The 15,674-nt window shown below is 44.0% G+C and overlaps 1 protein-coding gene across 5 annotated transcripts in view; it reads right to left on the minus strand.

The window, feature by feature from the left end:
- Window positions 1-4,465: 4,465 nt before the first annotated feature.
- Window positions 4,466-15,674, minus strand: part of TACC1 (transforming acidic coiled-coil containing protein 1) — a 107,194-nt gene continuing 95,985 nt past the window's right edge. For 4 of the 5 annotated variants that reach the window (XM_055118679.1, XM_055118671.1, XM_055118678.1 and 1 more), the window contains 4 exons: window positions 15,509-15,669; window positions 14,668-14,774; window positions 11,095-11,215; window positions 4,466-10,328 (listed from right to left, as the gene is read on the minus strand). In XM_055118679.1, the coding sequence (XP_054974654.1) occupies window positions 10,260-10,328; window positions 11,095-11,215; window positions 14,668-14,774; window positions 15,509-15,669 (458 nt within the window). In that variant the 3' untranslated portion in view covers window positions 4,466-10,259. The remainder of the gene's footprint in view (window positions 10,329-11,094; window positions 11,216-14,667; window positions 14,775-15,508; window positions 15,670-15,674) is intronic. The other variant, XM_055118675.1, reaches the window with a different exon arrangement.

Consider the following 15,674-nt stretch of genomic DNA (forward strand, 5'->3'; position numbering starts at 1 on the left):
TGTGCACTGGTGAAGGGATGGGTGCTTGATCAATGTATGACTGAGACTTAAACCTGAAAGCTTTGTAACTTTTCACATGGTGATTCAATAAAAAAAAAAAAAGTGTACTTTATAGAGCAATTTTAGTTGCACAGAATTTTATTTATAATATACTCCCTTTCTGACTTCCTTTTTTTCCTGTTTCAATGGATATTAGGAATTTTTATTCTGTCCTCTTTTTTTTTTTTAATACCTGCTTAGAGCTTTGGTATCTTCAAAATAAACTGTGGTTGGTGGTGAATGCTCTTGATTGTAGCACTTTAAAAATGGGTACTGTATTAAGTTATTTCTGATTCCCAGAAACACCACCCCCTTCCCATAACCTAAATTTAGTGATCCTCAAACTTAATATTCTTTGAACTTTCACACCTCCAATCCATGACATTGTGTATGCTAGCACAAATATAGACATGCAAATGAAATAAGTTCTGAGAAACAGTTCTTACATTCACTGTTTACTTTTACATTAATATACATATTTTTCTATTTTCTTCTGTTTCACACTCTAAAATGGGTTTGACCTGCAGTTTGGCAGAAAAACTTATGAAGAGCCTAAAAACCAGCGTCTTGGTAGTCCCAGGCTGACACAGGCTCACCAGCTAAAGGCTGGAAATCTTTGGGAGTGGAGCCCCCTAGTTACCATTTGCACACATTTGCACAGAGAACCGATGCAAGAAAGAGCATAGATTAGACATCATGGTTTTGCTAAAATTTGATGATATTATGAATACCACCTGAAAGGGAGAGAAAAAAGGGGGGAGGGTCTAGAAAAAGAATTTTCCAAAGGGATCAAAGGCAGTGCTAGCCTTTCAGAGGAAAGGAAGTCACACTCCTTATATCACATCATCGCAAGTTGTTTGGACCCAAGAGAACAACCAAGCACCATGATTATGCTTGTGATTATCCTTATTGCATCAAATTAATAATTATGTGGTTTTTTTGATGCCTTCCTGAACAAAAATGCCTTCTCGAGTCTATACAATGTCTTATTTGTACGTTGAATTTATTTGTAATGATGAGTTTAGGCTAAAGCACCCCTCACACTTTGTTAATTTGATTTTTTCTTGGAAATTCACGCAATACAAACCTGCTGTGTTTTTTAAATTTTTGGTTTTGGATACATTCCCTGCAATGCTCAGGGGCTCTGCACTCAGGAATTACTCCTGGCAGTTCTCAGGAGACCATAAGGGATGCAGGGGATCGAACACAGGTGAGCCGCAGCAAGACAGCGCCCTACCTGCTGTCCTATGGCTCTGGTCCCTGGCGTGCTGTATTTCAAGAGTACGAAGGCAAGCTACTGAGACCGGGTATGTTACTGGGAAACATTTAGTGTGGGTCAACTTGAGATTTTGGGTAATGGGTAGAGCAGCTGGGATGATCTATCTTCTCACGGGAGAAATCTTTAAGAATGCAGCCCAACTTCTTCATCTGCCAGATGAATCTGAGGCCTGGAGAATTAGTCCACAAAATGAATAGGCAGCCCTATTCAAACAGCCAAAATCTGGAAACAACCCAAATATCCGAGAACAGATGAGTGGGTCAAGAAACTTATAGAACGTCTATACAATGCAATGCTACTCTATTATAAGAAAAGATGAAGTCATGTGATTTGCCTATACATGGATAGCCCTGGAGAGTGTCATACTGAATGAAATGAGTCAGAGGGAGAGGGACAGACACAATCTTGTCTCTGTGGAGGTATGGGAGTATAGGTCAGGGATGGGACCACTATGACAGTGACAGACAGAAGCGGTCACTCCGGATGAGGACTGAGTGTTTAAGGAGATAAAGTGATATGCATGATACCACATCAGTAACAGGATTGTAAGCCGCTATGCCTAAAAGAAAAACAGAAAAAAATAAATAAAGTACCTACCATAAAGGCGGGAAAGAAACTGGGGACATTGGTGGAGGGAAGTGGACTCTGGTGAGGGGATTGGTGTTGGAACATTGTACGTCTAAAACCCAATCATGAATAACTTGGTAACTCAGAGTAATTAAATAAAAAAATGTTTAAATAAACTTTTACAAAATGAACAGGCAGACTCAGATGTGGCTTGCGGCATGGGCCAGGACTTTTTCCTCTCCCACGGGCCTTCACCTCTGAGTGCTGTGGCTGGTGCTGCACTGTGGACACACTGTCTTGTGCAATTATAATCCACTATCATCAATATCTTTTTTAGAGAGTGTTTTAAGGCCCTATCTAGTGCAATTGACAATCCCACACTTCAGCTTTCCACACAAATGATTTCCTCCAAAGAAAGATGCCTGAAAGGAAAGCTAGGTGGATTATTTTTTTCTTAAGGATGCCTACATAGGGCATGTAGCCAATTTGGGTAGATCCTGGCACTGTGTATGGTCCCTCAGGAGCCACCAGGAGTGATCTCTGAGCACAGGACCAGGAGTAAGTCCTGAGAACCATCATGTGCAGCCCAATGACAAAGAGTGCCTTCCCAATACCTGAAAAAATTATGTATCTTTCACATTCTCATACTATTGAACTTGATGACATAATTGGGAAAACCTCCTCTGATAGCCATTGAAATATTCTCAGCAAAATACAATCAGTAAGATGTCCCTCCTTTGTTCCACTAAAGACATATTTCGAAGTGCCATAAGAAGGACTAGAGAGATAGTAATGGTTAAGTGGCTTGCCGTGCAATGGCCAAGCTGGGTTCAATCCCTTAGCATGGCTAAGGGAGTTTTTCTATTTCAATAGAAAGTGATAAACTAGTCAACTTTCCAAGAGGATGTAAGTGGCAATTTTGTTGCATTTTGAGTGAGGGCAACAATGTCCACTGCCAACAGAGGATTTCAACCTTTTAACATCCAAGCTGGCACCTGTCTGTGCACTGGTTTGAACTGGCAGTGAATAACCATTGAGTCAAGACCAGTGCTCTTCAAATGCTTCACACCTCGAGTCTGCTCTGTCCCATGGAATAGAGAGGGAAAACTGTAACACTAACACAGAACCCATGAAATCTTTATTTCGGTTTTGGGACCACACCTGATGATACTCAGGGATTACTCCTGGCAGTGCCTAGTGCTGGAAATCAAACTGGGGTCGGCCACATGCAAGATAAATGCCTTAACCCTGTGCTGTCTTCTGGACTCAGCTATGCAGTCTTAGTTATGGCACTTTTTCTCTGAGGGCTGTTTCTCTAATTGTTAAATGACAACTTGGTTAAATACAGTTTCATAGCCATACCAAGAAATTCTTTTTTTAAAATTTAATTTGTATAAAGTTGTTCACAATAATTTATTACATTTAATATTTCAACACCAATCCTACCACCATTATACCTTCCCACCACCATCTTTCAAATATTTCCACCCAGATCCCCACACCCTGCTTACAAAGAAGAAATGAAAAAGTTTATTTTGTGTTGCTTGTTATGAATAATCCACTAACAATGATTCAAAAACATTTCTTTAGAGGAAAGTGTGTGAAGGCTGTTATATCTCACAATGGAGCCATTAAGCCCTTCACATGTTAGTAAGAGATCACTAACATGTTGTTAAAGGTTGAGTCTTGTGTGCTCATATATGTAATTTTTTTTCTCCCCAAGAACAAACGAGTTGCGTCTTAGGCAGTCAAGACATGGCAATGCCACCCTTTGTCATGCTACAGCGCCCCTCCCTCCCCTCCCCCCCCGCCACCTGCACACAGCACCCCAGAGTCGTACTCTCAGGACACACGAGTGGCAGCGTCTGACCACAGAAAGTGCAGTGCTGCTTTCTGATGGGTTCCAAGTGTCAAGTGGAGCAGTAACCAGCTTCTTTTCCTGCTGTAAAATGAAGAAGTTCCCAGCCCTTCTAATGGAGAGCTGGCCTGGCCAGTACAAAAATGTTTTTTCTGGTATTAACCAGGAAGGAAAATAAAACGTCACCTACTTTCTGCAATGTTTACACAAGTGCTGGTTTATACCATGTTTATACCATGTCCTTCAACAAGTCAGAAGTCTGGAGGTAACCTAAGTTCTACTGATTTTAAAAATGTCAGAACAAGCGGGTAGTTTCTAAAAAAAACTGAGAAGCACATAATTAAACTTTTGCGGGGCTGGAGAGAGGGCTCGGGGTTAACGCCACGTCTTGAATGTGGCCCAGGTAACCCCGGGCCCTTGCCATGACCTAGGAGTTGCTCCTAAGACCCCAGACCTTTCCCACAGCCCCACAATCAAAGTTACAAACTTTGTTTGCACAGATGCAGAGGCATGGAAATTTATATGACAAGGTCTGAGTTCCAAGTTTGCTTTGTTTTGAAATACACGCCCAAAGGCATAAAACCCTACAAAGAGCAGAAAAAATGTCATTTTTTTTTCTATTTTCAGACTGAAATATGGAGCTCATAAAAGCGAGGCTGTCATAAATTTCACACTCAGGGCTACTCTGACTTATAACCAGGAAAAAAACACACACGCCCCAATTTAACAGTGATAAACAGTTTTTATTCAGGCAATGAAACATGGAAAAAAATATATTAGTAATCATTATAATAATTTCATTTGTGTGAGTATAACTTTTACAAATATTTACCTGACATATAAAAGGGAAATTACTGTGCATATAAAATTTATGTAGATGACTTTCTACACACCACAATCCTGATAGCAGTAGTCAATGCAGCGACGCTCCTCCGGACAAGAGGCTCCTCACACACTTCATGGCACCCATGGGAACACAGTGGCAGGTGTGCTAGCAACAGCTACTGGTTGGCACATTAGTACAAATGGTCTCTATTGGCAAACACACTTCTGAAAAGTTCACTGCTACGTGTGAGATTTCAAAGAAATGCCTGGATCCTAACCCATTGGACAAGTAAGTAGGCCCCAGATGGAAGCTGGGATGTGGGACAGCCTCAAGGGCCCTGTCCCTGTACTCGGTGTGGTTTCAGAGTTCAAATTTTTGTGTGTCCACTGGTAAAATTGATTCCTAAATAGAGAATATCGATTAACAACATGACCAGGAAACACTGTTTGGAGTCTAGTTCAGGTACCACTGGAAGGCAGAAGTGGGACCTTGACATTTCAAAGTGAAGAATTGCTACAGGGATGATTGAGCCACACCTCAGCTCCATGCCTGGCCTCTCTCCTCCAAAGAAGTTTCTCAGGCTGTCACAGGCCAGCATCGCACACAACACCTCTGTGTTAGAACTATAGCCAGAATATATATATATATTTATATTTGTAATAGCCGTAACCATATTATAGTTAATAGTCATTCCTTAGGAATCTTGTTTGTCCAAATCTAACTGCATGCTAAGAGGCACAGAAATGGGATTGCATTTGGACAAAAATACTACGAAAGTGCAATCTTTAGTCTCCAGAATGCTTAGCTCTGGGTAATAGGGAGTGATCTTCACTGAAAAAGCTGCAGTTTATTATCTTCCAGCCATAGAGATAAAGTCTATTATATCTATTATTTTATTTTTACTATATGGGAGACTCAAGGTTTGAGTGGTAAACTGTTTTGTTTTGTTTTTAAAGAAAAAGAGTAAAACAAAACAAAACAAAATAACACCAGAACCTGGAGGCCAATATTTTTGGGGCAGAAATCTCCTCAAAATATTTATTAACATTGGCGAAGATGATGACATCTTAGACCTTTGGCTTGACATTCTGGGATTCCAGACTCTATTCTGTAATAAGCAAGCAATAATCTGCTATCTCTTAAATTCTTCAGTATATATACATCTGTAATTTAAAATCCCTTTTGCATGTCTGAGGCCCTAGATTGGATTCCTGGCCCCAAGAGAAAAAAAAAATTTTTAATGGAAAAATGAAAACAAGAAACCCTTTGCCTGAACCATTTAATCTTTCAATACCCAGTTTCTTCCCAAGATGAAGAAACTGTTTCAAGTTTGTGTGCAGATCCAGACGGTTATAACATGACAAAGATGCAACATTCGTGGGTAAGTCATAAGGTGGCTATTGCAGGGGAAACTGAGAAAACAAAAAGTGAACTTTTACTCTATTGAGAAAGGATGCACTGAATTATGTCCAATAGTGTATGTATGACTCATCAAAGCCTGCTTTTCTAAACTCTAATTTTAAGTTTGAGAGCTACCATCAAGCCCTATGGATTATTTGTTTAGAAGGAGAGCTTTCCTCAGGCTGGTTTTTGTCAAGTTGAGAACATTTGTGGCATTTGTAACCAGCTGGTACTAACTGGAGGCTGCTAACCATCAAAGTACCCATTTGAGTCACACCAAGAATGGGGCAGGTAGAAAAGGAAATAGGCTGGAGAGAAAATTCAGCTGGAGTTATCCTCCAAAATGTAATGTACCTCTTCCCTTAGCTGCCATCACCTCAGAAGGCTGTCAAATCCTGCTTCTCACCATCATGTACTTCACTGCCTAATTTGGGCCGGGGTCTGGGGAGCTGAAAGCACACAGAGCAGCGGGCTTCTCGTTACTTCCAGTACAATCTCACACTGACTTCCAGGAGATTCTCCAAATAAAGTCACTGTTGGGAGGCCTGACTGGAAGTGATGGGCCAACTGGGTGATAAACTGTCTGTCTGACACTAAACCCTCCAAGTAAACTACCAGCCTACACCCTGAAAGTCCAGTACTGCAGTGTCTCGGCCAGGTCACCGAATACCTCTCCAGCCGTGCACCCAGAGGCGTCTGCTTCCCCTGGCACCTTTCACCTGGGTAACAAGACTTATTATTTATTCTGGCTGCACATGGCGGTGCTCAGGCTTACTCTTGGCTCTGGACTCAGGGATCCCTCCTGGAAGTGCTTGGAAGACTACAAGCAGTGCCAGGATCAAACCAGGGTCAGTCATGTGCCAGACCAGTGCCTTACCCCCTGTACTAGGTCTCCAACTCCCAGGCTTGTTATTTTGTTACCAAGTAATTTTGGTCTTATGTTTTGGTGCGAAATTGGAAGCAGAATTCCTTTTTTTTTTGGGGGGGGGGGTGTTAGAGAAGGGCTGGAGGCTTGGGGGCCACACTTGGTAGTGCTCAGAACTATTCCTCACCCTGCTCTAAGGATGACCCCAGGCAGTGCTTGTGGGACCATATGCAGTGCTGGCATTGGTGCCAGGGATGGAACCGGGGTTGGCCTTATGCAAGGCAAGTACCTCACCTCCCCACTAGGCAGAGTTCTAAAACAGCTTTTCAAATGATGTTTTTGGTTTGGGGGGTCACACCCGGCAGTGCTCAGGCTTACTCCTGGCGGGGCTCGGGAGACCATATGGGATGCCAGCAATCAAACTCAAGTTGGCTAAGTGCAAGGCAAGTGCCTTAGCTGAGTATTATCTCTCTGGCCCCATTTTCAAGAAAAGTAAACATATTCTACTCTGCCCAGTATGTTTTTTGCTGTTTTTTTTTTTTTTTTTAATTTGTGGGGAGGGAGGGAGCACCCATTGTGGTGCTCAGGGGCTACTCCCGCATAGGTGGTGCGGGAGACCAGAGTTAGGGTTCTCACATGCAGTGATACGCCCAGACCTCTGAAGACTCCCTGGTCCCTCAGATTTGCCTGATTTACTGGCTCTATAGCTACATATTTTCCTCCCACTTTGGTTTCTGGACCACCCCGGGGTCCATTTGTATGCAGTGCCGGGGACAGAACCAGGGCTGGCCACATAAAATGCCAGAGCCTTGCCTGCTCTCTCTCTCTGGCCCCATTTTCATTCTTTTTAAATTTTTAAGAATTTGTTGTGGTTTGGGGACCATGCCTGAGGGTTCCTGGGAGTTATGTCCCACTCTGCAGGGATTGCTCTTGGCAATGTTCAGGGGTCCATGGGATGTCAGGGACAAACCCAGGCCTCCTGCATGCAAAGCATGTGCTCTCTGAGGCAGCTCCCTGACCCTTGCTGGAGAATATCTGTCTATGAAGTTAGAATGAAGAGCGTGCCCTTGGGATGGTCAGGGCTGACAAGGACCCTTCTGTGATGTTTGTTCTGCTGTACTACTTCTCTAGGGTCTAAGAGGTCTGCTCCACCTTCATCCTTTGCACTAGGAAAGAACTGCTGTCACCTCTATTTCAACATACAGCTACTTTTTTTTTTTAATATACAAGAAGGTTTTAAAAAGGAGTACAGATTTATAATGGAGATCACTATAAGCTTTTCATGCTCAACACAGAATAAATGAAGTAAACATGGCTATGCCACCAAACACAGCAGTGCAGAGGTTTAGCAGCATTTCTGTCTGAAAACTCAGTTTCCTTAGTAGGAGAGGGCTGAAAGGAGGAGCCTGTCACGGCCCCAGGGCCCCCTTGTTCTCTCCTCGACCCCCCTCCCCCCCCCCCCTGCCCCCGCACAGCTCTCACTTTAGTACAGCAGCTGCTCTCAAAGCCCAAATGATTGTCCAGCCACTCCTCCAATTATAGATCGTTTCTACCCTTCTCTTTTTGTACAAAATGTTAAGACAAAAGGCTTTTATAAAATAGAGCCTAAGCACCAATTATGAGAAATACATACCGGCAAAATGCAATTTCTGGCTTTAAGAGACATTATTGATCTCCCTAGGCTAAAGATTGCACCCACGTGAATAGTACACTGTTAAAAAAAAAAAACTTCATTTTTAAAGATCTATAAGGTTCTCTACTAGGCACAATTCATTGCTGAAGTTGGATCATGCAATAGTTTTACAGGAAAAGACGAAAGCTTCTGTGTACTACACATAGTGCATGTCACCATGAAGACTTTCAGGGTGTAGATTAAGACAAAAGAGTGATTAAAAACATCTGCATGAATTTGGCTGTACCTATCAAATGGAAAGAAAGTCACTGGAATCACACAGAAAATCTCTGTCCTGTCTTCATGTACACCAGCACTCTGACCCACATCCAGCTCGAGGGTAAGGAGTGCAGCTCTGAGGACACACCCTCCCGCGGGCCTCACGTGGTCTTCGAGAGTATGCACACTGCACTGTTTTGGAGCGGCCCACGTGACTTTTACTGCCCATTTTGCCAAAAATTCTATTATCTTAAATTTGAGAGGTTTTTCGCCTTTACGAAGAAACATCTGAATAAAAATGCATCATACAAATAAAATACCAACTGCTCCTTCACCTTATAATTGCTCTGAAAGTTAAATGACCTTGGAAATAAGATCATCTATACCTTTGACAAGTATATTTTCTTTGCATATTTAAATTAGGAGGTTAATAAAGAGTAAATGTTGGTTCTGTCACAACCAGTGGAGACAGAGGAGACCCCTGTCTGCAGGAAAGACTTGACAAACCCAAACTCTTGAGGGAGTCTGGTGGGCTAGTGTGAAAAGCGGACATGACCTGGGGAATGAACCCCAGTGTAGCTACACTCCCAAGGTTGAGAAGTTTCCAAACAGGGCAACATGAAAAAGCAAGAAAACCTTCCCTAGGTGTTAAGACCTGAGCCTGCGGTTCCAGTAATGCGACACAAACCTAGGGTCTCCTCAATCACTGTCAATCCCTCCCCTTCAATTCTGAAACAGGATCCTACTAAATTTACAGAACTATGCTCTTCTGTAAAGAAGTTCTTATCTGATTATGCCTCGGGAAAATCTGCAGCACAGCAGAGGTGCATGTGTGCAAATGGGTACGGGGAGAGTTCTCTCTTGTTCATAAACTGGAAGTACCAAGAAGTCAAATGATCTCAAATTAAGTCATTACTGTGGAAAGTTACATTTAAGGGATGAAATGGGAGAGTCAGAGAGATGCTAAAAGGGTGGGGCACAGGCTCCGCATGCAGGAGGCTGGCTTTGATGCCCCAGGACCACATGACCCCCGCTGAGCATCTCTGGCAGTGACCCGAGCACAGGGCCACCGGGAGCCCCAAGTGCCACCAGGTGTGGTCCCAAACTCCAAAACTAAATAAGTAAACTGAAAGATGAAATAAACAGGTCACTAAGAAGTCAGAGATAATCCTAAACAGTACTGACGAAAATCACAAAAGTAACACAGTCCAAAATGTAAAGGTGACCTTGAAACAAATTGAAGCCAGAGAAACCAGGAACTGCATCTCAGCAGCAGCTGAGCTGGGCCGTGGAGGGGAAGGAGGTGCGTGGCCAGGCTGCCCTCCTTGAGTGATCTTACATACTGCCGCCCCTTCCCAGGCTGTGTCGCTGGTCGCAAAGCAGGACAGGCAGCAGTAGCCATGTGCTTTCCCCCCCCTCCCCGTGTGGGTTTGCTTTTTTGTTCTGCAAAGGGGCAATTATTCCTGAATAAGGCAAGATAACTGTGGTCATGAGAAGCAGCCAAACGCAGACCTGCCAAGCCAATGGGGAGACTCAGTCTGTCTTTCCCAGCTTTGCAATCAGCTCATCACAGATCTTCGTCAATTCTTCAATTTCTTGGTTCTGAAAGACAAAGAGATAAGATGGAGGCCCCTGAATTGAGATAAAGCTTAGTCCCAAGACTACCTACATATGACCTATACATCTTGACTCAGTGATCCTAAACTTTACTACATCAAAGACCTTTAAAGAAAGGAGAGCGCCTTCCTGGGAAATGTTCACACGCTCAGTCCTGCTCACATCCCGCAGTGTCTGACGGGAGTCAGATCTGATCTCCTCCATGGAACTGAGACTCTAAAGTCTTATCTGCCAGGAGGGTTATCAGGCTCAGGATGAAAACGCCTGCTTTGGCTGAATGGATGCAATGCGCAAGGCACAGAACTGAAAAAACACAGTAAGAAAAATATGAGCAATGCACAAAAGGAAGCCCAAGCATCACTGAGCAGTGAGAAACATGGCCTGCTGCAACTGCCGACGTCCGTGCATCAGCCGTAGTGTTCGTCAGTCACGGCACTATTCACATTTGTGTTAGGTCAGTCTGCAGTGGGCCGTTCTGGGCACTGTAGGATGTGGCTTCTCACTAGGCCACCGGGGCATCGGTCAGTTGTGAGAACCACATACACTCCAGATGCCCCCGAGAGCAAAGTCGCAAGGAAGAAGCAGCATGACTTCAGCCATTGCTGTAAGCAGCTAATGAGCAGAGTGCGGTTCTCTCAACGCCAGTGGCACAACACCCTCTGAGCAGCTGCCCGAAGGTGTGGCGTGCTTCAGTTAATGTACACGGCACCCCAGCTGCCCAGCCTGCATCCTGGCGACCCCCTGCTCATACCTTCTGCTGCAGGGCCCTCTCCAGCGATTCCACCTTCATCTGCTCTCTCCGCAGCCCAGCGTGAAGCGCTGCACTCTCGGCCTTCGCTTTGGTTCGAACCTGCGCAATCTCTTCATTGGCTCTGTTTATGGTGGGTCATTCGCAGAAGAGATAAAAGCACAAAGCCAGTCATTGTCACGGCTAATGAGTCAAGGAACAAACCTCTAACTGCTGTGAGACACAGAGACTGAAAAGAACTGACCTCAGGAAGAGAGAAAAGAGGAATCTTTTCCACTTTAGTTTATAAAAACTTGGTTCATACACAACTGTTCTGGAGATTTCTCAAGCATCACAATGCAGGCCAGAGCGACAGTACAGCGAGTAGGGCATTTGCCTTCCACGAACAGAACCAGGAATGACCCCTGAGCATTGCTGAGTATGAATCACTCCCCCCTTACACTCCCCTCAAAAAATGCAAAGTCTATGTAACTAAAAAATGGAACCAAGTGACAGTTTCTACAATCTTTAATTTCTCAAACCCCAAGTAATACTGGGCAGGTCCATTTGGGGGTGACTGCAGCTAGAGACTGTGAGGATTTTATATCTAGGTTGGTGCTCCCGACCCAGGGGAATGATCAAAGGAAACTCCTGATAAATCAACCCCTCTTCCCACTCAAACCCAAATTCTGAAAAACAGAACAAATCCAAATCAACATTAAGAACCATAGGGTCTTCTGAGTCTCGGGCCAGGGCCGATACCGGCTTGCACTCTGCCGAGATTCGACCCGGGTGGCCATGCTTTTGCACGGCCGCTTTGCTGCTGAACAACCAAGATCCAAAGGCCAGCTACACTACTTCTGGTCCCAGCAAGTGCTTGCAGCCATGTCTCCAGACTGTGAACTAAGCCTCAGCCCCATGCTGCCCCAGGAAGGGAAATGATGCAATTTCCAACATAAATCTCCCTGGACTTAATTACTAAAATACAGAAATCCTAAACCGCGCAGCCACTACCGCAGCCGCATAACTTCATATCTCTTCATTCTCATCAATGGAAAACTAATTATCAAATGCTTCCTTGTCAGTAGGGCCATATTTTTGGGGGGTAAACTCCAACAACAATAGTGAGTTGTGTGTTGAAACTCCAACAACAATAGTGAGTTTTGTGTTGAAATATGGAATGTAATCAAGGTAAAAAGTAAATGAAGTGAAATTTATCAGTTATGCAGGCGGGGGTGGGGGCTGGGGGGTGAGAGGTATACTGGGGTTTTTGGTGGTGGAATATGGGCACTGGTGAAAGGACGGGTGTTTGAGCACTGTATAACTGAGACATAAGCCTGAGAACTTTGTAACTTTCCACATGGTGATTCAATTTAAAAAAAAAAAAAAAAGAACCATAGGGTCTTCTTTTGGTCAAACGGAGAAAATGACAAAAAAAAAAGTTAACACTGGGGGGCCACCTGCGAGAAAGCAGTTGGTATGGCGCTTGCCTTGCATGTAGCTGACCTGAATTCAATCCCATACAGTGCCAAGAGCCCCAGGAATGATCCTGAACACAGAAGTAAGCCCTGAGTACTGCTGGGAGTGACCCCAACCCCTTCAAAAGTTAACTTTGATGACAGCAAATGAGAAAGATCCCTCAGAAACCAATCTTAGTGACACAAAAATGGGGAGAGCCTAAATGATCACAAATTTAAAATGACTATTATGGGGACAATCGGTGAAACACATTAAATTCACCCCACCATGAGATCAAACATTAAGAAAGCAAACGCATGAGTAGAGGGGTTCTTCTGCCAAGGGGCTGAAGCCATTAAAAAAAAAAAATTCCAAACAGCTATGATGGATAAGAGGAACAGCTGATGTATTGAAAATCTCCATGGAAAGCAGAACAAACTGGCTTAGTCATAAGAGAAACTGAAATAAAATTCCAGAAATGATGTGAATGGGAAAGGAGAGATAAGATCTAAGAAAAATAAAGAAACTTTCTTTCTAGAGCTGACTGCAGTTAAAGAGACGTCACAAAACGTGTACAGCAGGTGAAGTGAGAAAGGGTGGACTAGCATGCCTCCTGGAAGAAAGGACACCTGAGAACTCCCTGTCCTGAGAAAAGAACTCAGCAGAGATGGGGGAGGCTAATGAAATACCCAGGTCTAAAGGCAAAAAGACACACAGAGTATTAAACCTTCCCCCAACAGGCAAAGATGAAGGCACATACATACAAAGGCACCTCTAATCACACTGTTATTACACTTCTCAGCAGAAACTCTCCAGGCTAGGAGAGAATGAGATAACATATTTACGATAAAAGACAAACACTTCCCAGAGCAGGGGGGCTGGAAAGATAGTGCACAGCTGACCCAGGTTCAGTCTCAGGCATCACATGTGGTTTCCCAGCCCTGCCCTGCTAGGAGTGATTCCTGAGTGCAGTCAGGAGTAAGCCCTGGCACTGCTGGGTATGTCCCCCCTGCTCCCCCCACCACTCAGTTTGCGCCCCCCCCACCACATTTCCACTTTTTTTTTGTAGGAGAGGTTTGAGCTACACCTGATGGTGCTCCGTGGCTACTCCCAGCTCCGCTTTGGGGGTCAGTCCCAGCGTAATGAAAAAATTTAAATACCCTGAATGTTTAATGGGAGAGGACTGGCTAAACACATTACACACTTCGACAGAGCTGTTTATTGGGAGTATAGGAGCTCTCCAGGACTGCCTGGAAACAGCTGCATCATATACTGCTGAGTGAGAAAGCTAAGTAGGCTATCACCTAAATGAAAGAAATCATCGCAACATGAAAGCTAGTGGTTTCGTGACCTGATGGGAGATGCAGTAACTCTAAGGCAGCCATCATTCTGATATGTCAATGTATACAAGCAACAGGCTGAGAAACTTCCACTTACACAGCCTTGGCTGTCAACTATCTCAGCAAAGCTGAGTGGAAAACGAGGAGAAAAAATCTATCAGGAATAGATGAAACAGGGACACCTAGGGGAATGGACAAGTGGCCAGACTGGACAAAAAGATTGTATGCCTTATTCTTTTAAATGTTTAAACCATGTGAAATTGTACATATTTTAAAAATAAAATCAAACCAAGTGTTGCCCAAAGACAATGGAACACATGAGATCTGGTGTTCAGGCGCAACACGTCATTTGGGGGCCTGGGGGACAGCACAGGGAGGGGACAACAACTATGATAGAGAGAACTGTTTAACAGGGAGGATTGGTGATGCCAGAAGGTGGTAAAGGATTATGAAAAGTACATATAAAAAGTATGCATAAAGTTCTGTATTACACCCATCAGCAACAGCATTCCCAGCCAATCCAAAGCAGCCCTCGCAGAGGGACACTGCTGTGTGGGAGGCAAACAGGGGACACTGGTGGAGGGAAGTGGACACCAGTGATGAGACAGGAGTTGAAACATCGAATGCCTAAAATCCAATCATGAATAACTCTGCAATTTCACAGTGACTACAATTTTAAAAATAAAAAACTAAAAAATCAAGTGAAACACACAGTGATTACTTCTTTTTTTTGCCTCTATTAGTCTTCCCTCCATCATGAAAAGCAAAATTAAATAAAAATTAAATTAAAAGCTCTTACTTGTCAAGTTTCTCTTCTGCGTGGATTTTCAGGGCCTGGTACCGCTGCTCCTCCTGCTTAACTCTGGCTAAGTAATCCTGAGCGCATTTTTTCAAGGCTTCTTCATTCTGTTTCAAAGGATAATTTCAAATACAAGGCACAGGTCATTCCACTGTTCTGCTGTCATGAGTTGAGGAAAACCTCATCAATGTAGCAGCTTTTAAGTTATTTTCTATGGCAATTTGATAGATGTTACCTCACCGATACAAATAATTCTCATTGGGAAAATTCTAGAACATTTCTTCATGTGTGAATCTGTGAACATATACTAAGTGAGATTCTGCTCCACTCCTTTCAGGAAGGTAGTTACTGCCAGAAAAAGCGCTGAGGAAAAATGCACACATGCTGGGACAGCCTGGACCCCAAAGTACCATTGGGTGTCACCCCCTAAACCTGTGATGGGAGGTGGTAACCCCAAGGAGATAGATCAGGGGTTATGGTATATGCAGAGCATGTGCCTGATCTAGTTCAATCCCTGGCAACAGCAACACATGCTCCACAACATCATGGTGGTGGCAATTTGGTTGGAATGAAGGATGCAAGGCCGACAGTGGCCATCCAGTGAGTTTAAGACTACTCACAGGTCTGAGTATCTAATGTCTTTGTCTGTTTGTTTTTGGGACCACACCTGGCAGTGCTCAGGGATCACTCTTGGCAGTTCTCGGAGGACCATTATGTGGTGCCAGAGACAGAACCCAGGCTGGCTGCGTGCAAAGCCAGCGCTTGCCTGCCGTACTATCTCTCCAGCTCCTAACACAAAAATATTGTAGCAAGGAGAGTGAGATGAAAAAGGCTCTCTTACCTTCTTGAAGCCCTCCAGAACGCCTTTCAGGTTCTCATATCGCCTGAAGAGGTCAGAAAGTGACCTTTCCACGGAGTTCAGGTCAGCCAGGGCCTGCTCCTTCTCCATGGTCAGCTGCTGGAAGCTCTTCTGGGAGGTCATATTTGTCCTCTGCTCATCTTCTGGG

This window comes from Sorex araneus, chromosome 1, assembly GCF_027595985.1.
Source record: "Sorex araneus isolate mSorAra2 chromosome 1, mSorAra2.pri, whole genome shotgun sequence".
Taxonomy (NCBI): Eukaryota; Metazoa; Chordata; class Mammalia; order Eulipotyphla; family Soricidae; genus Sorex; species Sorex araneus.